Source organism: Gouania willdenowi, chromosome 8, assembly GCF_900634775.1.
Source record: "Gouania willdenowi chromosome 8, fGouWil2.1, whole genome shotgun sequence".
NCBI classification, from domain to species: Eukaryota; Metazoa; Chordata; class Actinopteri; order Blenniiformes; family Gobiesocidae; genus Gouania; species Gouania willdenowi.
In genome coordinates, this window is record NC_041051.1 from 28,303,994 (window position 1) to 28,327,912 (window position 23,919).

The 23,919-nt window shown below is 39.3% G+C and overlaps 2 protein-coding genes across 2 annotated transcripts in view; both read left to right on the plus strand.

Moving 5' to 3' along the window:
• The first annotated feature begins 505 nt into the window (after positions 1-505).
• On the plus strand, positions 506-6,420 carry pglyrp6 (peptidoglycan recognition protein 6). Its single transcript, XM_028454667.1, has 4 exons — positions 506-599; positions 2,954-3,778; positions 4,553-4,763; positions 5,814-6,420. The coding sequence occupies exons 1-4, from the start codon at positions 527-529 to the stop codon at positions 6,112-6,114; spliced, it is 1,410 nt and encodes a 469-aa protein (XP_028310468.1). The 5' UTR covers positions 506-526; the 3' UTR covers positions 6,115-6,420.
• Positions 6,421-8,942: 2,522 nt separating this feature from the next.
• The window catches only part of wizb (WIZ zinc finger b), a 43,524-nt gene continuing 28,547 nt past the window's right edge, over positions 8,943-23,919 (plus strand). Inside the window, exons 1-8 of the mRNA XM_028454665.1 lie at positions 8,943-9,153; positions 13,518-13,698; positions 13,789-13,972; positions 15,815-15,890; positions 17,058-17,194; positions 17,277-18,656; positions 20,898-21,323; positions 22,903-23,310. Of these exons, the coding sequence (XP_028310466.1) occupies positions 13,603-13,698; positions 13,789-13,972; positions 15,815-15,890; positions 17,058-17,194; positions 17,277-18,656; positions 20,898-21,323; positions 22,903-23,310 (2,707 nt within the window). The 5' untranslated portion in view covers positions 8,943-9,153; positions 13,518-13,602. The remainder of the gene's footprint in view (positions 9,154-13,517; positions 13,699-13,788; positions 13,973-15,814; positions 15,891-17,057; positions 17,195-17,276; positions 18,657-20,897; positions 21,324-22,902; positions 23,311-23,919) is intronic.

Consider the following 23,919-nt stretch of genomic DNA (forward strand, 5'->3'; position numbering starts at 1 on the left):
CTCACTGGAGTCCATTTGTGTTCTAGTACGATTAACAAAACAGCTCAATAATGTTGCATTTGGCCCTCACACAGTCTGTGTGTTGATTCCAGCCCTTAGGTAAACAAAGTTGTGGACCTTTGGTCCTCATAAAGAACATCACCCCCTGCCTCTGCTTTAATCATCCTCTGGGTTTAGTTCTGCGTCTGAGTTCCTCTTAAACTTGTTTTTTTCTTTGCAGCTTAACTTTTTTCTTTGTAAAACACCAATAATAACTGTGTTGTTTCAGCGAAAACTATTAGTGGTTCGTTTCACTATCAGCAGCAACGTGAGCCAATGGAATGGGAGATTAAAAACAAGCTGGACTTTTCTCTGATGGAAGAATCACAGAAAGTCCCATTACGCCACAGATGTCCATTTCCCACATTTATTTTTGACTGCCTATCTACAGCGTGTGCAACTGTTGCATAACCACACCTTTACTGCACATTTATAAATTAGACAGAGGGCGATGATAGGATCAGTTGAAGCTGGTTCAGGGCTCAGGATGGAGGGAAGTAGCTGGACATTCACCCTCTCACTACTGCTGCTGCTGTTGTGGGTCAGCATGTCCACACAAGGTAACATGAGGATCTGCCTTTTGCACTAAAGTATACAGTAGGCTATGTGTTATTCTAGTGGCTTTGTGTGTGTGTGTGTGTGTGTGTGTGTGTGTGTGTGTGTGTGTGTGTGTGTGTGTGTGTGTGTGTGTGTGTGTGTGATCACAAAGTGGCTGTAGGCAGGTTTTGGTGCATTTAATACAGACTTCAGCACGTGTCAAACTGGACAGTTAGATTGTCTAGCCTGGCCTGCAGAAAGATTTTTTGCATTAGAATGATAAAAACGGCAAGAAAATAGTTGATCATTTAGTAAAACAACACAGTAACTATCTCCAGGGGGTCTCGACCCTTGAGGAGGACACTGTATGTTAGGTTCTGTTTATGTTAACCCAATCGGTCCTCTTTTTGTTATTCTGTCTTTGTTTATTTGGTTTGTGTTAACTCTTGTCTGTGGCTCCACCCCACAGTGATGTCTGTGTGCTTGGGTGGTGATTGATTAGCTCCCTCGTGTTTTCACCCAGGTGTGGCCCATTCCCAATCAGGCCTCCTCCACTATTTAGCTGAGTGCTTGGACACAGTTTGACTGTGGGATCATTGTGTGTGATGTCAGGTTCGTTGGCTCCTTCCTCGTGTCTGGTCTTGCTCCCTGTCCCTACTCCCCTGGTTTGGATTTAAGTTTTGATTTTGGATTTTGGAATAAAAACATGGATTGGTTCCAGGAACGATATGCTACGATCCTGCCTCCTTCTTTCCCTGCATTTGGGTCCACACCGAACCGTAACAGAATGATCCCGCCTCAAGTGGACCCAGCAGAGAAGGGTTTAGCTGAGATGGACCAGGCAGAAAGGACTGCCTACTGGCAGAGCTACTTTCTGGAGGTGTCTCCTAGCTCCCAGGCTAGCGTTCCTGTGTCTCCGAGCTCCCAGCCAACGTCGCCGCCGGAGCTCTGTCATTTTTTGCTCCTTTTATACATTTTTGCTTTGAGATGACTTTTGTTGTAATTGGCACTATATAAATAAAGTTGAATTGACTTGCATTACCACTTCATCAAATTTCAATGCATTTTCTGCACATTTTTCCCACTTTCAAGACATTTTCAGCACTTATAAATCCTTTCCACCACTTGTGCCTGCTAATCTTGCATATGTTATTATTACCCCAACCCCCCCCATTTCTGCAACTTGAAAGCCAATATTGACATTTTGCAGCCTTTTTACCACTTTTTTATATCCATTTTCAGCCACTTTTATTTCTGATTAAACAAGGATTTTAAGATGACTATATACTATGGCGCAAATAAAAAAACTTCCTGGATAACAGTGGATATTATTCTGAAAAATGAATAAATGGTTATAATAAAACAATGAACCATCATTTTTCTGACTTTATGGTTGTTCCTGAAAAATCTCTCCCCTTTATCCCCCCCTTATAGATGGCCCTGTCTCCACATGACTGTTCATGTCTGTGTTCAACCACCTTCCGTTACAGTGGGGGTACCTGAACGTGGTTGACACCTTTACCACTGAACCACTGGTTTAGGGAATGCTTTCCACCTGGTTTTGTTGACCTGTAGCTATTCCAACTGAAAGTAATCCTTTGGCTCATAGTTCTGGGTTAAATTTTCTGATACAAAATGCCATACAGGCTCATTTATTAACAAACAGTTGATCAATATGTGCCACTATAATCTGTTTCTCTTCTCAAGGACAGCACGTGTGGGTGAGTTCTGTAGTTTGGCTTGTTTAGAGGAAGGTTTGGGTTAGAACGCTCTCAGAAATCCATCTAACTATGCTTTTTAAGCTGTTCTGAGAAGTAGTGAAAGCAACGACTCCTAAAACAAGTATTTTAAAACAAAATAAGCTACAATACATATATATTGATATCATCAGGTTTTTATTTGCCAAGTACAGTATAAAAACAGTACTAGGAATTTAACTTGGTAGTTGGTGCGAAGAACAGAAACAAAACAAAAAACAAACCAGAAACAATAATAATAATGATAAATAATAAATAAAGGATAAATATATATACCTGTACATATACTGTAAGTGCAACAGGTTATTATTGTCCTTATAGAGGTGGTGATGGGGGGTCAGTGGGGGACCAGGGCTGTGTTCATGAGGCTGGTGGCAGAAGGAAAGAAACTTTTTGTGTGTGGAAGTTCTGGTTCTGATGGACCGAAACCTTCTTCCAGAAGGGAGAGTTTGAAACAGTTTGTGTCCGTTGTGGGAGGGGTCGACCACAATCTTTTCTGCACGCCTCAAAGTCATGAGATATTGTGATATTTCATATCCCCAAAATAGAAAACTTGATGTATCTTGAATGTCGATATATTGCCCAGCTCTACTTATGAATGATGTTTTATATGTTTTCAGCTTTGCTGACCCTGCACATGAAGGACTTCATCAGTGCAGTGAAGCAGGTTGAAGGTGAGGATCCTGGATCAGAGCCGCTTGTTGTCTTGAAGAAGTTAAGGCGAGCGGCGAGCCTCAATGACACCTTCACTCAGCATTTCCTCCCAAATGTTGACTCTGCTGGTGCAGAACTAAACTCCAGCCTCTCTGACTACATCCACAAGGCTGTGCATCACAGGGTGACGGAGGACTTCACTGAAGAAGGAGTGGTCCTGACTCCTGACGGCACCAGCGTGGCCCTCGGAGAGCTCCTGATGGGTATGGAGGCTGGTTTCCTCTCCAACACAGGCACTCCCAAAGAACTGCTCCATCTCACCCTGGGGAGAAATCTGGCTCTCACATTGGAGCAGAACATCTCGGCCTCAAACCGTTTTGGACCTGATGGCTGCTGGGACAGCATCACAACCCCGCAAGTCTTCACTCTATCAGATCCACCTTCCATGCTCACCACTGCTCAGGTTAACGGAGGTATGGATGGCACCCTGTTAGGGATGGAGGTCTCGAACAAATCCAGGAAAAATGTGAAGCTCAGCAGCCTGCTGACAGAGTACTACTGTCATCAGCTGAAGGGCAAAGGCATGGATGAGGCCCCGCTGCTGATCAGCCAGCGTCGCAAGGACAACTTCAGGAGGCTGGTGCTTCCATCCAGGCTCAGCAGGACGACAGTGGAGTCAGAGGAGCTGCAGAGAAGACTAGCAGGAGGCTCCACGATGGATGAGATGGAGAAGGGACAGATGATGGGAAGGATAGAGGAAGGGATGAACGAGTTCATCCACATGTATATGGGTGAGGAAAGAAAAAAATCAACAATAAATTAAATTTTCGTTCAATACATTTTATTTAAATAACACAAACAAAATACAACACATTCCTCTAATGCAGGGCTGTCAAACTCCTTTTTTTCAGGGGCCAAATACTCAATGGGGCACAAATTTTAGGCAGAAAAAAAAAACTAAAGCAACATTATTGTGCCCTAGTTTGGACTTCCACATATAACTGATATCATAAATGACAGATATTTACATTTTTTTGATTTTTTTTTTTTTTTAAAGAAAAATTGTGTAATTTAGGGCAGTTTTGTGGAAAAATTGCAGGATTATATAAAAATTCTGATAATACTTTACGTGAAGTTTTTTACATAAGGCTGACATTACGCCGTCATTATTATGACCTGACACCTGTCATTAGCATGAATAAGGTGTCATGAAGTTCATGTTGCTTGCTACCCTAACCCCAACCCTAACCCTAACCCAACCTAACCCTACCCCTACCTACCCCTAACCCTACTTAATCCCACTAGATCCCTCCACCTAGCCCGAAAAAAATACCAACATAGCTCCAAAGGTGTCATAATTTATCAAATGACACCTAATGACAGCCTTCATGACACCTTATTCATGCTAATGACAGAAATGACAGCATAATGTCAGCCTTATGTATAAAACTTCAAGTAAAGTGTTACCAAAATTCTTGCAACAATTTGTGACGATATTAGCGTGGAAAAATAGCGAGCCCTATAAAATTGTCTTGTCTCACCTTGGGTTTTCTTTGCTTTCTCAGATTGTCCACCCATCATTCCTCGTTGTCAGTGGGGGGCAAAACCGTACAAAGGGACGCCCACTAACCTCTCCCTACCGCTGAACTTCCTGTACATCCACCACACTTACATTCCAGGTCAGCCCTGTCTCACCTTCGAGCAGTGTTCTGCCAACATGCGCTCCATGCAGCGCTTCCACCAAGAGGAGAGAGGATGGGATGACATCGGATACAGGTACAGATACAGTCATGATTTCAATCATGTACAGTATACATGTACTGTTTACCTGAGATAGTGAAGGATGAATGAATGATGGAGGATTGACAGATGGATGGATGGATAATTGGACTGATGGATGGACATATTGATGAACGGATAGATGGAGATAGGGAGGGTGGGATGATGGATGAATGGACAGACAGATGTATAATTGGATAGATAAATGGATGGATGGATGGACATACTGATGAACGAACGGATGGATGGAGTGAAGAATGGATGGATGGATGACATGCTGTATTGATGGATAAATGGATGGATGACATTGGATGGATAAATTGATGATGCGCTGACTTAAGAAGGATGGATGGACGGCTGTATTGATGGATAACTGGATGGATCGATGATTGGTTGATTCAATTTATGATGGACTGACCTACAGACGGATGGATGGATGGATGACTGATGGACATGCTGTATTGATGGATAACTGGATGGATAATTGGATGGATGGACATTAGGGCGGTTCACAAAATTAATTTTCACCAAATTTTGCCAGATTGCTTGTTGCCTCGTTCCAACTGACGTTGTAAACATCTGCACCAAAAATGGAGTCAATTGCTGCACACTTTTTCAAAATGTTGACGTTTTTTGTATTTTCAGCAATAGTTTTGAAACTGTTCTAACTATTAATCTGTTCTTACTCATTTAGTGTAACTATAGGGAGAAACTATTATTAATTATTCTTTATATCATTCAAATTTCTGATATCTGTGAAAGTTGGTCATTCTTTGGTTGAGTTATAAAAATAGTGCAAAAGTGTGCCACGCTTTACTGACTCTATATCGGTAAAGTTTTTGGTACATATGTTTAAAATATCAATAGGAACAAGGAAAAATGCGATCTGGCAAAATTTGAAAAACTTTTACTTATAGCATCATATTCTGAACCACATTAATGGACATTGATTGATAGATAATGGATGGATAATGAATGGATGATGGACGATAGATGGATGATACAGTAGATGGATGTACAGGCCTCCTGTCCTGTGCTCTCCTGCAGCTTTGTAGCGGGTTCTGATGGTTTCCTGTACGAGGGGCGGGGCTGGCTGTGGCGTGGAGCCCACACTCTGGGACAGAACTCCAGAGGCTACGGCGTGTCCTTCATCGGGGACTACACGTCCCAGCTGCCGTCCCAGCACGCCATGGGCCTGGTCAGACATCAGCTGACCTCCTGCGCCGTGGGTGGAGGTCGGCTGGTGGGGAACTTCACCCTGCAGGGACACAGGCAGGTGGTGGCCACCGCCTGTCCCGGAAACGCCCTCTACAGTGAAATCACTGGCTGGGAGCACTTTGGTGTGTGATGGAACACAATCATTAATATATGATTGAGCATTAATTCAATATCACTGATATCAGCTATACGTAAGCTCTATATAGGTGTAAAGAGTACTGATATATCCTGCTTAAGTAGAAGTACTGTTACTTGATTGAAATTGTACTCAAGTACAAGTAGAAGTACGTCATACATAAAATACATAATAAAGTACAAGTTTATTGTTGATTATAAATCTTGCCACGGTTCCCTTCCATACAGTAAACATCTCATGTATAAACTTAAAAAGGAAGAGAATAAAATAATAGGTTTGTCAAAATCTTTTTTAACAAAATAGCACCAATTAATTTAATTAAAATAAAAAATGATCAGGCTCTAAGTATAGCCACATTTATGAACTCTAAAACTGGAAAAAAAAACCTGTATTCAATGCTGTTTTGGCTTGGTGCATTACATTTAATCTGATTGGTCGGCTATGATGTGATGCATTTAATTGTTTGTCTGGTCATTTAATTATTTTGTAGTTTCACGATGTCTTTTGATCATTTTAAAACACAAAATAATAATAATTTACTCAGTAATGGTTGGGTTTAGAAATGTAACAAATGACATTAATTCTTTTAAAATGTACAAGTAAAATTACTGATTTAGAAATATACTTAAAAAAAGTACAAGTACACATAAAAGCAACTCAATTACAGTCAAGTGAGTACTTGTAATATTTTCCAAAGCCAATTTGTGCCAAGTGGGGGGAATTTACTTACTTTCCCCCACCTCCTTATTAGTCTAAAGGCTATTAGTTGTACTACCAGGGGTGGACTGACCATCTGGCAGACCAGGCATCGTCCCACTGGGACGTCGACTCAAAATGGGCCTGTCCAGTCGACTATGACGAGCAAGTGGAGGCAGACATATAACAAGTGACCAAAATTGGTCCAAAAGTGACAAAAACGTGGCAAGAAAAGAGTGAAAAGTGACTAAAATGGGACAAGCAGTCAAGAGTGGCCAAAAAATGGGCAAATAAAGAGGAACCAGGTGGTATATAATGGAAAAGGGTGGCTTTAATGAGCAAAATGTGGCAAACATTAGTGAAAAAAGGCAAAAATGTGTAACAAAAAGAGGCAAAATATAGGGGGAAAATGAAACAAGTGCAAAAGTTACTGGGCAAAAGTTAGTTTATTTAAATAAAAAGTGGCCCAAAAAAATAAAGAAAGGACAAAAATTGGATAAAAGTGTCAAAAAGAACTTGAAAAACTGACAAAGAAAAAAATCAGAAAAAGAGATATTTCTTGGCAAAGAATGTTGCAAAGTCTGAAAAAAGTGTAAGTGTAAAAAGGAAGTTGCAAAATGGCCAAAGGAAATAAGTAATTTTAAAGGAGGTTAAAAAGTTTCCCTCAGGTTTTCTGGTGGAACAATAATTAAAATCAAGACACAAAGAGCCACATGTTGAGAATCGCTGACTTAATGACATCTTCTACATGGTGTCTGATAATGTAGTATGGGCTGGTTTGGACAGAAAGTGTCAGGGCTGAATTTGTGTCCCAGACCCAGACCACCCCTGTGTACTAGTGAACCAAAAAGTCTCAAACAATTTGAGCACAAGTAAAGCTTGACTATGGTTGATACATCAGTGATATTAAATCCATGCTGAAACAGCTTTACATCAATCGCAACAGAAAAAGTTGTAATTCTTGATTCTTCACACGTTGAATTAAACAATATACTCACTATGAGATGTTTGATTATATCTCCTCTAAAATTACAACCACTTCATGTGTTTCCATTAACTTGATTGTTGTCTCTGCAATGAAAACACAAACTGAAATAATAATAATAAAAAAAAGCTTGTGCAGGCAAATGTTTGTCCGTTGTGTTGATCATTTTGTCTAAACACGTTTGTATTCACTCTTTGGAAAAGCCCATAAATAAACCTGACACTAGCAGGATATCATCAAAAAGCACCAGGTTTAGAGCTTTATCAAGAGATTATTTTACATCAGGAAATTGTGAAGCAGCTACAGCCACTAACTATAGAGCAGAGCCGAGCCACTTTTATCACAATGGGGCCAAAAAACTGTGATAGTCTAATCTGAGGGCCACCTTACCAACATTCATGTCAGCATTTACAATATCTTCTCATTTTTATTGTCTAATTCTATGTTTTTGCAGTAGTTTTGTTAAATTTTCTTCCATGTTGTGTGTTTTAGAGTAATTTTGTCTATGTCTCTTTGTTTGCTGGTTTTTGGAGTCTTTTTTTGTGTAAATTTGCTGTATTTTTGTGTACATTTTTTTAGTCACTTTGGGAAGTTTTGCTGTTTCATGTATTATTCCTGTTTTGTGTATTTTTTCTTGCTTTTTTTATTTTTTTATTTTTTTTTACAAAATGTCAAATACAGTTGACATTTTTGTAGATGTTTTGCATATTTTTCAGGATTTATTTGTATGCACTTGTTGTCCTTTTGTTTATTTTTGTTGTTTTTATAGTGTTTTTGTAGTTTTGTGTGTTTTTTTAAATTTTATTTTGTGCCTTTTATTTTGGGGGCCGCACGAAATCATACCAAGGGCTGAATGTGGCCCCCGCACTGCTAGTTTCCTATGTCTGATTTATAATAAATAATACATTTTACAAAGTAAATAAGAGTCATTGTGAACAGTGGATTCACAGTTGTGTGTTTTGTGATATTTTAGTGTGACTGTGGTGAACTTGGCGCCCTAAAGGGTTGTTACTAGTTACACACAGGGACAGGGGAGATAAAGTAAAGGGAGGAGGTGGGCAAGGCAGCAGGGGTAAAAGTTGAAGGTTTGAAAACGGCCCCGTGCCTTTAACGCCCTCCCTGTCTGCGTGACGTACGGCAGCGTCCCTTAGAGCTGAATAACATGGAGTCCTCCGCTTGGCATCTCCGCGCACAGAGACCGAGCAGAAGCTGAAGGAGCACAAAACCACGGCAGCTCCTCCATGAGCCCACAGCGACCCTCCGCCGACCACCACGGCCGGCCGCAGCGCCTCTTCTCCGGCCTGCCCGAGTGAGAAGACCCAGCCTTCAGCCTGCGCTACAGGCCGACCCCGGTGAGCTGCAGTCCGAGGCTGGGTGGGTGGTGTGGGGGTTTCAGGGTCCGTGTTGTCCCTGTCAGCTGACGGAAAGAGGAGCATCGGCCCGGGCCTCGTCCTCCGAGGACCGGGACACCGCGGTGCACCGCACGGCGTTTTTCTGCTGTGTGCACCGGGGCAGCAGAGGGGGGCGGACACAGGCCTGCTGGGTGTGAGGGCTGCCTTTTCCTCTTTTTCCAAACCCGCTTTCACCACTGAATACATATATACATATACATATACATATACATATACATATACATATACATATAAATATAATGATCACATTCAAAGTCTTCATGTTACAATAAGTCACAATTAAGAGGCGCAAAAGTCATAGTTTGAGACAAAAGTCTAAACTATTGCATGAAAAGTAATATTTATGAGATGATTAGATTATAGTCGCAATTATGTCGTAAAAAGTCATTATTTTAATTGATAATCAATAATTAAAAAGTAATTTATATTCTATAAAATGTCAGAAGTTATAACTGTGAGATAAAAGTCCTAATTATGCAATTGAAAGACCTAATTATGAGATAAGTCGTAATCATTAAGTACTAAAGTCATAATTACGAGATAAAAGTCTTAACTATTGCGTGAAAAGTAATATATATGAGATTAAAACTTTAAATGCTTTGATTGAAGTCGTAATCACAAAGTAAAAAGTTATTTATATGTGATAGAATGTCAGAGAAGTCATAACAGATTAAAGTCATAATTAGATTAAAAGACCTAATTATGAGATAAGTCATAATTATTAAGTACAAATGTCATAAATTTGTGACAAAAGTCTTAAGTATTAGATAACAAGTGATAATTATAAGATAAAGTGTAATAATAATAAGACAAAAGTCACAATTACAAGAATAAAAGTCAGAATTTAGTAATAAAATAGTCATAATTATGAAATAAATAGTCACATTTCCAAGATTAATAGCCATTTATATTAATAAAAAAAGTTATTTAAATGTCATCATTTTAACTCACCATTTGACCATTAATCATAATTGCGAGATTAAAAAACCTAATTACAGCTGCTGCGCAGCAATGGTCAGGGCCAGGCAAATGGTGACACCATGCAAATTTCAAACAGCTGGCAAAAAGGAAGTTAAGACAAAAATTGGAAAATACACAAACTGCATGTAGACAGCATGGAGATGTCGATCATTTGTTTTTACCAATGATTTATTGACTCCAAAAGTGAAAAACTAATGTTTTAAAAGGACATTTTTGCATTGACTCCAATTGTTCACAAAATGCAATTAAATTTAAAAAAGAAAAAAATCAGTTTTTGAGATAAAATTATGCTATTTTCCAAACATCATCTTCAATTACTCTAAAATTGTGTAATTTTTTAAGTGAACATTTTTAGCAAGCCTTTGCAAGTATATGTTTGGAAAGCTGTTTACAGTCAAACATTTTAATGCACTGTAGGCTCAATTTTTGATAAATCAAAAAACTGTGTGTATGGTTTGTGTAGGACAGAAGATGCACTGTAGCAAGTTTTGAGCAAAAAACTGTGGGAGAATAATTTTTTTATCAGATTTTACAGTGAGTGATGGCCTTAATAATTTGCAAAAGGTTTAAAGGTGCAGTCCGCGACTCTCAGATCTCTCTCTCCCCCTCCCTCCCCGCTGCTCTCTTGCCCTGCCTCCAAACTTTCCAAAGTCCCTCCCTCAGAGGAGCTAACAAGCTAACAATAGCCTGACAGCAACATCACAGTGATATAACATGCACTGTTAAAAGCATATTACTGCAGGGCTTTTCTCTCTCATGTGCACACAGTACACCAACCTAGCAGCAGCAACAACACAGTGTCACTTACAGCATCCAAACGGAGACTGCTGCACGCACACAAACAACACATGCACTACAGAGTTCTAGTGTAACAATTACAAATCAAACATAATGTAAATCAAGCAGCAGTAATTATCTTTCAAGCAGAAAATTCCATCTTCTACTCCTCCAGACCATACACTGTAAAAAAGACGGCGCTCTAACTCTGGGAAAGGGGCGGGGCCTGTGAGCAACAGCTGTCAGACAGTCCATCAAACACAATCCTGGCTCTGATTGGTTCTTTTTGCTCGGTCGCGTTGCATTCGGGCAATCTGCCAAAGGCTGCAGGAGCAGCAGGGGGCGGGACTCAATGAGTCTGTTTTTTTCACACAAACTTCTAGTTTGATGTAAAACTGTTCTTACACGGGCGACCGTGGCTCAGGTGGTAGTATTTCGTCTTCTGATCGAGAGGTTGGGGGTTCGATCCCAGTACCTGACTATGTGTCGAAGTGTCCTTGGGCAAGACACTGAACCCTAAATTGCTCCCAATGGTTGACTAGCACCTTGCATGACAGTCCTGTCCCACTGGTGTGTGAATGTGAGAGTGATTGGGTGAATGAGCTGATATGTAAAGCGCTTTGAGACTGCTTCAGTGTGGTGATAAAGCGCTATATAAAATCAAGTCCATTTACATAGTGACAGCTTTAGCAAATATGACAAAAAGTCACTTTTATAAAAGTTGCAGACTGCACCTTTAAATGTATTCTGTGTTGGGGTGAAAGAAAGTACATTTTTTGGTGACTGTTGCAACTCTGTAGCACATATGCTTGATTTGTTGTGAATTTTTTAAATTTTGAACTTGATGATGAAAAAAGAAAAAGAAAGAAAGAAGCTTGGGCTGCCTGACCCCTAATTATGCGATAAGTCATAATTAGCAGATACAAGAGTAACATTTTGAGATGAGATTCTTAAGTATTAGATAAAAAGTAATAATTATGAGATAAAAGTAATAATAAGTTAGCCTAAGACTCGTTTGCATGGTTAGCATTCGTCACAGTCAGTGAAGCATCTAGCCGCGCGTTAGCTAGTAGCTAACTAGCGAACAGCAGCCACATTTAGTTCTGCTAATGCTAACATTATGCTAAAGTTACTTGAACTTATTTTGTTGCTTTCAGGAAGTCTGGGTCATTCCAGCTTTCCCACTGACTCTTTTCTTTACATAAATAGAAAACAAACCAGTAACAAATCAGCATTTTAATGCTAATGCTAACTGTGAAGCTCAGTCAAAGTGATTTACTGCAGTGGTTTTGAAACCTCTTTGGCTCAAGTACTGCATTTCCCTTATTTCTAAATCCAAGTACTCCCTTTGTCCGACTGCAACATGTTGCTTAGAAAACTATTTAAAAACAACTACAGTATATAATAAGTGGAAAGAAACTGTATTTAGTGCAGTTGTACCCAACTTTTTTTGAATTGTGAGCTCATTTTGATATCAAGAATTTCACCCCAAAGATCTTTTTTCTTTCTTTCTAGAATTAGTTTTTAATCATGTTTGGCACACATTTTTTTTAACTGCAAATTAGTTGAACTAGATTTATATTTCACAGTGAAAGCATAGTTTAGTACAGTTGTTTAAGATTGTGTTGTTTCAATTTAAAAAAAAAAAAAAAAAAAAGATAATTACAATGTTTAATTTTTTAGACATTTCAGGCGACCCCACATGGGGTTCCAACCCCAAGGTTGAAAAACACAGATATAGTGGCTCCTGAATAGATTTATTTCTATAGTTTGTATTAAGGATGTGAAGATTAATCGTGAGGCAGTTTAAAATCGATTCAAATGTGTCACGGTTCACATCGATACTCTGAAATCTCTCTCCCTCTCTCTCTCTCTCTCTCTCTCTATATATATATATATATATATATATTGTATATATATAATTTATTATTTTAATGTAGTTTTTATAATGATAATTTTTTTTAAATGAAAGACATAGTTTTTTTATTTATATTATTTCTTTGATATGGGATTTATTTTGAAGTCCAATTGTTAAGGCACAAAATACATTTTCAGTTGCACTTTTAAAAAGAAAAGGATAGTTTACTGTAGAGCCAGAATTTAAATGAAAAGGCTTCTTCTTCATTTGTACTATTTCTTTATTTATTTCATTCAGGATTTATTTTTAATTAAATTGCATTGTTTTGTATAGTTTATCAAGGGATTATTTTGACAATGAAAGATAAAAGAAAATAGTACAATATTTTTATTTCCAAAGAAAAAAAAAAAGAATATTTTACAGTCATCATTTGTCTACAGTCTCATTTTATAAAGTAAATCGTGAGAGAACTGCATCGTGAACCCAGTATTGTGAATTGAATTGTATCGGGAGTTAAGTCAATCGTTACATCCCTAGTTTGTATAATTTCCAGTCATCTCACACCTGGGGTGGAACCACGACTGACACTTTATTTGTTAATTTTCTACTCTTTCTCTCTCAAGTGCTGCCATTGCATACCCCGATTTGAGAAACACTGATGCATTGCTTGTTGTGTGGATGTTTGCAGAGGAAGAGGAGACTGCACGATGTAGGCGACCTGCTCACCTCTGGGACATCATTTTGCCCTCTTGGATGAGTTTGGGGTGCAGACCATGGAGCCAGAGGAGCGGTCCCAAACCCCAGGGACCAGCGATGGGCCCCCGTCACTCAACTCAGCACAAAACCCCGACTCCGACGCTCACTTACAGGTAGAACCATACAACGGTTTGGAGAAATTGATCAAATCTTGGTCATGTAATGCATTTTTTTTCATGCACGTTTTTCATTTATGACATCAGTCCTCATGTACGCCGAGTGTGAGAGATGGTCCCATGTCTGCCAAGTCGTCACGGAGCCACGCCGGAGACGAGTCCGAGGGACTGGCAGCAGAGCCAGGGAGGGGCGCACAGAGGAGAGTCAAGTCCTCAGCCTTCCCTTCCTCCCTGAGCTTGGACTCCGACTCTGAGAGAGAAACACCGGATGGTAACGCACAGATTTAACCATTAAGTACCTTTAGTAGCATTAGCACGTTAAGCAGCACATTTTATCTATGAGCTAAAAAAATTTACATTAAATTCTTCTTCTTTAGAGAACATTTTACAAAATGAACTTTTGTGAAGTTTGGGGATAATAACTACAAGACAAGATTACACGCATTTGTTTCACCTCAAAAACGAGTTCATAATACATGATATTAGCACCACACCGCTATGCACTAAATCAAAATTACTTACACGAGCAGAAATTGTAGCTTTTCAAACAAGTCAAATAGCATTTAAAGCACAACAAAAACTTCTCCCAAATAAATATTCAGAAACTATTTATTGAAGAGGCTGAGATTTATAACTTACGTGACAAAATTTACTTTCGCTCACTTCACGCAAGTACAAAAGAAAAAAAGCTTCTGTGTGTCAGTAAGCGTTACCGTTACGGAACTGTTAGTGTGGGGAAATAAAAAAAAAATGTCTCAATTTAAGCAATTTAAACATAAATACATAAAATGTATTTATGTTTAAGCGTTGAAGGGAAAAATATAAATAGGTGTGTACAGTATATACTAATGTATGTAATGTACCAATTTCCTTCCCTTGTCATCCCTCTCTGCATTATTAACTGACTCTTTCTGTCTCTGGCCTTACTTGTGATTTGGTGATGATTTCTACTCTCAGGACGCAATTCAAATGTATCGATTCTACGCCTTGAACACCATTGTTGAAAAATCATAGGTTCAAACCCACATTTACTGATCTTGTTTTTAAACCATGGCATGATAAGTGTTTGAGGCGTTTTAAGGATTTCTACAAAGATGAGGGTTTTTCACTCTTTTACAGATTTATCGCTTGACTTTAATCTACTTTCCACTCATCTATTTAGATATTTCCAGGTGAGAAATTCTGCCGAAGCACTATTCCATAGTTTTCCTTGCCTTCCTCCTGAGCAGCCTTGGATTTAACTTTTAGGATGAACCCCCTCACAGAAGTCAATCACCTCTAAAATATATAATATTATTTAATCATACGATAGTTATTTAACCACAAAAACAAAACAAGCCTGGGAGAATGAACTACGAGTGGTCTTTGACCAATGCTGGTGGGACTTTGCATTGAAACTTATTCATGAGACAACTATCTGTGCTCGATTGACATTGATCCAGTTTAAAGTTTTGTTCAGGTGTCATTACGCTAAAACAAGGGTTGCTCAAATTTTCCCAACTAGACATATGTGATAGGTATGGTAGATCACTCTGTAATCTTTTCTCCTGTCCTACTCTAAATCTATTTTAGTACCATGTCCAAAGTGCTTTCAAAAAACGTTGATGTTTCTTCTCATTTTTGCTATTTTTGGTATCTCCGAGAACTACTCCAACTGTTCAGCTCTTCACCTACAGATTTTAGCATTCACATCTTTAATTGCCAGACGGCATCTCCTCATGTGTTGGAAGTCAACAAGTTCCCCATCCAACACTCATTGGATAAATGAGGTCATGTCTTTCCTGAAAGTTGAAAAGATTAGATTTTCCAAAAAAGATATGACTGACAAAACCTTTCAAAAGTGGCAAACATTTTTCTCTTCTTCTTTACTCTATATTGTGTTTTTTAATTGTATTGTACAATTGAGATATAATGTTCCTGTGCACATCAATAAAAACTTTTAACAGAAAAAAATATTTCCCTTCAAAATAAAAGGACTGTATTTTCCTCTGTTTTGATCACCTTCAACCCACTGAAAACAGGTCCATGACCCATCAGTTGATAACCTTTGGTTTAAATGCGAGAAAAGCAGATTTTAACAAGTCTTTGGGGTTTGTGTGTTTTTGTTTGCCAGAGGAGGAGCTACAGAGATTTTCCAACGCTGACGTTCTAGCTGCTCACAGCCCGGGATCTCCATCTGCTGAACTCAGGTGAGGAAGACGAGGGCTGGAGGAAGATGATAATGGTCATTCTTTGCAGCAGCGTCAGAACGCTAAGGATAAGATACGGTGCCATACACATCGACATCTTGCAAAAACATCTCCAGGAACCATTTGCCCGTAGCTTGTTGGTGTTTGCCTTTCCACCGCAATTGGAATTCTCGCTGCTAGACACTGGTGACACGTGACGTGGGTCCCTAGACTGGATTGTCGGTATCTCAGTTGATTTTTTTTACTCAAAGGTCCCCATAGTTTTGTTTGCCACTGATGGATCACTATCATACAGGATGAAGTTTTTGCAGATCAGGCATTTTAGTTGGTTAATTATTTTTCAAAATAAAACACTTGGAACTAGGGCTGGGCAATATATTGAGATTTAAGATATATCAAGTATTCTATTTTGGCAATATAGAAAATTACAATATCGCCTCTATTGATATATTTTTTTTATTTTATAGCTAATTTTGTATAGAAATACTCATTTTAGGAGTTGTTGCTTTTGCTACATTACAGAACAGCATAAAAAAACACAGTTAGATGGATAGCTTTATTTGAATTAAAAATATCAAGATTTATATTGTGAGATGTGAGTTTTGATCCATATCGCCCAGCCCTACTTGGGACAAACTTTAAAAGAAAATACACTACATCTTTAAAAACTTGATTCTTTCTCTGCACCAAAAGCTCCACAGCCCGATATTTGGAGACCACTCTAATAAACGCTTCCATCGTACATCTTTCATCCACTCAGACATTGTCTATCTGCCAAACCACACCCCCGAAGTCCCCAGTCTTTTCAAAAGCACTTCCTTCGCTCAGCGACAATTTTTGACTTTGATAAATGACCCCAGGAATACATTTTCATTGCTGCAACCAAAAGCAATACGTTATCCAAAATACATTAATATGCAATATGAGCGTAATTTCCTGATGAAAGGTTCAAATCTTTTATCTTGCTGTTTTGGTCCAAATCATTTCTTTCAGTGTTGTTTCCTTCAGGAACTCCAGGAAAATCCACTAAAGCTACATTTCTCTGCTGAAAATTTGCACTTTTTAGGAAAGGACAGAGCTTGATGACTCTTTAAGTGTTGTTATTAAAAAGAGATATCACCTTTTTAATTTCCTCTTTACAAATGTTGTGTTCTCAATGTTGTCCAGGCAAGATAGCAAAAATAGCGAAGAAGCTGAACAACAGATTAGTAACGCAGCGTCTACCTTCGTGGAGGAGCGCGACGACAGCAAGGAGAGCACAAAGTCAGACAAGTCGACCGCAGACCTGTCTGGGCAAACAGAATGTAAGTACCCTCAGGAGGAAACTGAATGCTTGATATCTGTCTTTAGATCTCTCATGGAGAATCCCTCTGCTTTCCCCTGCAGTGCCTGACGAGAAAGTCTGTAAAGTAAAACCAAAGGAGGACTGCCAAATGGAGGAGGGGCTGGAGGACAATGTCGAAGAAGAAGAAAAGCCCAAAGGAGAAGAAATCCTAGAACCTGAGAGAGATGTCTACACGTTCCCTGGAGATTCCGACCCGGATAGCCCGCCTCCTGCTTCCTGGGCGCGTTGCACTTTCATTCAGCGTTGTGGAGGGAAGCAGGTGCTGCTCAAGCCATTCTCTGGACTTGGTACAAGGAAACACACATCACATGAGAGCACGACGCAGGCAGAACTAAAAGCAGCTGACATGGAACAGTCAATGGAAGGGGAAGGGCTGTATGACTTTGAGGAAGTGGATTACGAAGAGGCGGAGGAGATCAAGTTCAGCAACGGAGACGAAGAGCGTGGTTTAGGTAACCAGATCTTCACTTGTGTGGAGTGTAGCATTTACTTCAAGAAGCAGATCCACCTGCAGGAGCACATGGTCGAGCACTGTCAGGTTGGTGCAGAGAGGGGCGGGGCTTTAGGGAAGGACAGTCGATTCCGATGCTTGGAGTGTGGCTGCGGTCTGCCACACCAACCGGCCTTGGAAGACCATCAAAAGAGGCATCAGGAATCCCGTCAGAGGATCCTGAAAGAGATCGAGAAACTGAATGAAAACAGCGCGGGAGTCCAGACGCTGGACAAAGTGTCAGACCCCGATATAGTCCAGTCTCCGCCTCTTTCCCCCGACATCGACCGAACGGTCTTTGAAGTAGACTCAAGTCCTCCAAATGTAGTTCACGACCTGGCTCAGGGACGAACTGTGTCCGCTTCCCGTCGCCGATTTGTTTGCACGAAGTGTAACTTCAGCACAAGGACGCCGCAAGCTTTGGCGAACCACTCCAAGACCCACAACAGAAGAAAGCCCAGTCTGCAGACGGACCCTCCCACTTCACCTCCGAGTCTGGCATCCACATCCCTGGCCTGTGGTCACTGTGCCTTTGTGACATCAAGTAAAGCCATACTGAGGGAGCACCAGGTCCTTGTCCATAGTGGACGGACTCGCAGCAATCAGAGTGGCCAGCACCGGTCCAATGTAGCTGCCCGAACTTCACCATTAGATTCCGAGCATCTCTCTGAAACCAGAGCTTCTCTGGATGCAGCGAAAGGGAAACGTCAGCGTGGAATCACTGCCTGTGAGGGCAGCGATACGAGAGACGGTCTTACAAGTCCACCGGCTAACCAAGGCATCTACAAGTTTGCCAGGAACAGAAGGTTTACCAGGAGAGGGAAAATATGGGCTGATCTGACATTGCTGGATTCTGGACTGGATGGAGAGAGGCAGCCCGTGAGTGAGGATGAGGAGGAGGAGCAGCAGAGTGGAGCACGGACCAACAAAGGTGAGACTCAGAGGATAAGAATAGACATTGGTAGGAAGACTTCCAGAACAGGTCAAAGGTTGCAAAGGGGCGGAACATTTCCGATAAATTTTGACGGGAACTTAAAGCTACAGTGTGTACAATCCGTGAGACTGGTATGGAAACAACCACGCTTTCCCCTTCTCCTCCCTGTTTTGACCATGACTTACTTCCTGTTTCCCTGTTATTCACCCGCATCCTTGTGAAATTGCGTGTCTGTTATTCTGTTTGTTTTCACTGTCCCTCTTTAACATAGCAAGATCTCTTTGGCTGTGTTCGAAATTGCATACTAATGTACTACTCATACTAAGTCTTACATCAAAATTAGTATGTAGTGAGTTCACATAAAAACGTATGGAAAGATTATGTCAGAAATAAAATATGTATACAATATTGGGACATTTTTGAAGTATGCAGGGTGGGCACACCATTCACACTCAACCGTCCCATAATACATCCCCTTTTCAAAACAAAAGCATCTCTTCTTGTCTTCCTTTAGTTTTTTAACGCTTTTGTAAATAGGGCTCTTGTTTTGAAGTTGCACAATGACGGGTCTCCGAAAATCTCCTAAATGTCGGCATGAAATGGGTTTTCGCAAGTTTTCCGGATCAAATGAGCACATATTGATATTCTACTTGGTCACTTTCTCGCTTCAAATGTTTTCAGGACTTTCAAAGGTGAAAAATCAACAGATATTTAACCTCAGTGTGATTCAGGTTTTTGTTGTTGTAGGTTCGAAATGCATCCTGGGAAACTTGGAAGTATACTACAGTGGGAACGGTCACCATCCTAATCATACTAATAGTATATAGTTGACAGTATATACTTATTGAGTGTGTAGTGCGTAGTATGTTGTCGAACACAGCCTTTGCATCCCTATTACTCATTGGTTTAGTTTGACTCTCATACTGTAGCTCTCTTTCCACAATTTTCTCTTCATTTTTGCTCATACTAAAAGTTTCAGTTTTATTGTATTAGTAGTATAAAAACCATATTGTGAGATAAGGTGCAAAGATCTCAGCGTATACTATCAACATCAGTATATGAAGTATACTATACTGAAGTAAACAACAAACAAATGCCACATAAAATAAAAAGTACAACACAGCAACACAGTTGACTGACGAGTTAATGATTTTTTAATATACATATTAAACAATAATTATATAAAGGTCAAATCTTTAAAAAAAAAATGAATTATCAAAATTATTAATGAAGTTTAAATGACAGTAGAATTTTAATTTGTCCACATTTTGATTATTTTTTTCCAGTTTATTGTGATTATGACCTAGAACAGTTTTTCTCAAACTTTTTTTGCTCAAGTCCCCCATTTATCTTATTATTGAATCCAAGTACCCCCTTTGTCCGACTACTACATTTTGCTTGAAAAAACAACTATAGATCATAATGATGGAATGAACGAGTGATAACACACATTTTAAAGAATCTCATTTTGTAAATAAGTGGAAATTAACAGTATTTAGTGCAGTGGTTCACAACCTTTTGACCTCATTTTTATATCAAGGTTTTCTGGCGACCCCAAACATTTTTTTTTCCTAGAATTGGTTTTTGATCATTTTTAAGATCATATTTTTTTTTTATTTTTTTTTTTACTGCATTTTAGTTGAACTAAATGTATATTTCACAAATTGAAACTATAGAAATACTGTGATAGAGTTGTTTAAGAACGTGTGTTGTTTTAATAAAAAATAAAATAAAAATTCAGAAAGCCTCATTTTAACTCCAGGCGGCCCCATATGGGGTCCCGACCCCAAGGTTGAAAAACACTAATTTTAGTGGCTCTTGGATAGATTTATTTCTATATTTTTTATCATTTCCGGTCATCTCACGCCTGGGGTAGGACCAATACTGACTCTTTATTTGTTAATTTTCCACTCTCTCTTTTTCTCAAGCACCCCCTGTATTGCTATTGCGTACCCCTAAGGGAACACGTACCCCTATTTGAGAAACACTAACCAATAACAGAATTTTTCTTTTTTCTTTAATTAATTTCCTACTTTATCACTAAACGACGTATTAAATAGAATTGAAATATTTAGGAAATTACATTTATGAAAATCGAATACTGTATTTCTCAAAATTCATTGAAGCCCTTGTTGTTACTGACATTTATAAAAATAATTATATTAATAATTATTATTATTATTATTATATTGCTGTTAATGTTGCACTGTGATGTTTTTGAACTCTTGTCTCTGACAGATGGCAGCTCATCACCACATAGAGCCACATTATCCCTCACTGCTCAGAAAGGCCTGAAAGACAAAGAGAAAGAAGACGAGGAAAAAGATGCAGAGGTTGTGTTTCTGAGGAGGAGCGCCCGGGTTACGGCCGCGTCTGCACAGTTTGACAGTGACGACGACAACATTGATGAGAAGCGTGTGAGGCGTTTTGTGACGGACGGCCTCCTGGATGAAGACAGAGATGAGACGGATGATGCGGTGAAGAGCGTGGAGAGGAAATGCCCCTACTGCCCCGATCGATTCCACAACGGCATTGGGCTGGCCAATCACGTGAGGGGCCACCTGAACCGCGTGGGCGTCAGCTACAACGTGCGTCACTTCATATCGGCGGAGGAAGTCAACGCCATTGAAAGGAAGTTTTCCTATCAGAGGAAGAAAAAAAAAGGTCAGTGACGCATCTGTTTTTTGTCTCAGACTTTTCCCTTTGCTTTGCTCTCATTGTGTCACATCATGTATTGATGTGAGGAACCTTAATAGCGTACATGTCAACCCAATGGTCACCTCTCCTCCAAACGACAATAAATCCAGACTTTTCTCACAAAATCAATACCAACATAAAACATCTGTGACTATAATATTGCAGAAGTTTGGGGAAATAACTAAAAAACAAGATTACCAGCATTAGGTTCACTTTAAAAATGAGCAATACGTTATGTTCATAACATAGAATATTTGGACCACACCAAGCTACTATTCACTAAATAAAAGTTACTTACATTAGCAGAAATTGTAGCTTTTGCAACAAGTCAAATAAAGCACAACAAAAACTTCTCCCCAAAAACTATTTATTGAAAAATCTGAGACTTTATAATGTGATATAATTATCACTGAACGCATGGTCAACAAAAACAATATTTTGTGTGTCAGTAAGCGTTACAAGTTTATGGAACAGTTTGTGTTGGGAAATAAAATAAATTCTGAATTTAAAGCAATTTCAACATAAATACATAAAATGTATTTTCTCGAAGCATAAGTGTTAAAGGGAAACAATTATAAATAAATAATAAATGAATGTCTGGACAGATGAATGTATAGTGGATTACATGAATTGTATAATCATATAGATACACTATCTCAATGAATTATATGAATTATTAATATAGTAAAAATAGGTTTACGTTATGAGAAGATAATTGTATAGAAATAAGTATATTACTAGATATTACAAGGGGTAGGATCATATTAGTTTATACTTCCTTCTACTCCTTTTCAAACATGTACAGGCTTCACGTGCAGGATTTTGTAACTATTTATTATCACTTTGCTTTGTTTGATTTTTTTAAATTATTATTATCATTATTTTCATTGTGGTAAATACATTGCTGTTGTGTTCATGTTTGAAATAAAAATTCAATCAATACTTCCCTATTATCTCAGGAATATATTCACTGATACATGTGTGAAATACTCTCTAGGTCAAGGATTCTCAAGTGGTGGGTCAGGACCCAAAAGTGGGTCGCATACCTGTACTGGGTGGGTCGTGGACAGCTGGTAAAAAATGAACAAATACTTAATGTCTCTCATGTTGGACTTGTCTTTTATTTTGAAAGAACCTTTTCATTTGACAAGCATGCTGTAAAATGCATGTTGCAAGGAAAAATATATAGATTTATGTTTTAAAGAATATAAATAAACATTATATATGTGTATGTTTTCAACAGCTATTTTTGAAAAACTAAATTTAATTGGTTGAATTCTAAAAAAAAAAAAGAAAAAAAGTGGGTCGTGATTTAATGACCGTGGAAAAATGTTGGTCCCAGGGTGAGACCAAAAGAGAACCCCTGCTCTAGGAAAGAGTTTCTCTGGTTTCTCAAATAACGTCATTGTCCCAATGTATTGGGAAGTAGGACTGGGCGATATATCGAGTTACAGGATATATCAAGTTTTCTGTTTTGGCAATATAGAAAATTACAGCCCAATCCTGGCACACTCATTGTTTGGTGGTGGTTGTTTCTTCCCCACAGTGGCGAACTTTGACCCCGACACATTCAGCGTGATGCGCTGTGAGTTCTGCAGCGCCGGCTTCGACACCCGTGCCGGTCTGTCGAGCCACGCCCGAGCTCACCTCAGAGACTTTGGCGTCACCAACTGGGACGTTACCATCTCCCCCATCCACATCCTGAGGGAGCTGTTCTCCAGCAGGCCGGACCTGGTCATCCCGACGGCCCCTCCCCGAAGCTCGGACTCTCCCGGGGCAGAGGAGTACGAGGAGGATGAGGAGGAGAGCGACGTGGAGGAGGAGGAAGGGGAAGGAGGAGTTGACGTGAAACTTGAAGACGAGAGGAGAGAAAGGAGCGTTTCTAACTGGGATGCTCTGAGTTCAGCGTTTCCTCGCCACTGGGAGAACAGGGACGGTTTGGAAGAGTGTGACGGTAAGTCTCAAACATTTTGCATCTCTGATTGTGTGCGTGTGTGTGTGTGTCATGAAAATCTCAATCAGTGGATTTAAAGAGTTTAGGGAATATAAATCATTTCCCACATGCTGTTGTTTCTGAGTTTATCATTAATGGGTCTGCTCCATGTCTGCTATACAAGCACGAGAGCTTGGCTGTTACTAGACATTTCAGGTGACCCCAAGGTTGAAAAACACTGACCTTTAGTGTGGCTCATTAGCATAATAAATAAAGGATCCCTGGTATCAGTGGACTCAGGTAGATTGGTGTTAAGCCATCTGTGGTGTGAAGAGATGGAGGAGAGAGATTGTGTCTGGCCCTTCCTGTTTTATAGCGGTGGCTTCTTTCACACATCTAGGGTTCCCGCAGATGCTTAGAAAGTCTTAAAAGGCATTAAATTCATGAATCTAAAAATAAGGCTGTAATTGTCATTAAAATGTCTTAAATAAATGTTTCAAAAGTCTAACATTTTAACACGTACTAAGTATGGTATAGTTTAAAAAAAAGATATATACTGTATATTTATATATATATATATATATATATATATATATACAGGTTCCGACAGCGGAACCAACTACATCATAG

What these genes read in the sequence shown, in the direction of transcription:
- pglyrp6 (XM_028454667.1), top strand. Translation starts at nt 527, where the DNA reads ATGGAGGGAAGTAGCTGGACATTCACCCTCTCACTACTGCTGCTGCTG. An exon ending in GGTCAGCATGTCCACACAAG is followed by an intron (nt 600 to 2,953) that starts GTAACATGAGGA and finishes ATATGTTTTCAG; the next exon opens with CTTTGCTGACCCTGCACATG. An exon ending in TGGGATGACATCGGATACAG is followed by an intron (nt 4,764 to 5,813) that starts GTACAGATACAG and finishes GCTCTCCTGCAG; the next exon opens with CTTTGTAGCGGGTTCTGATG.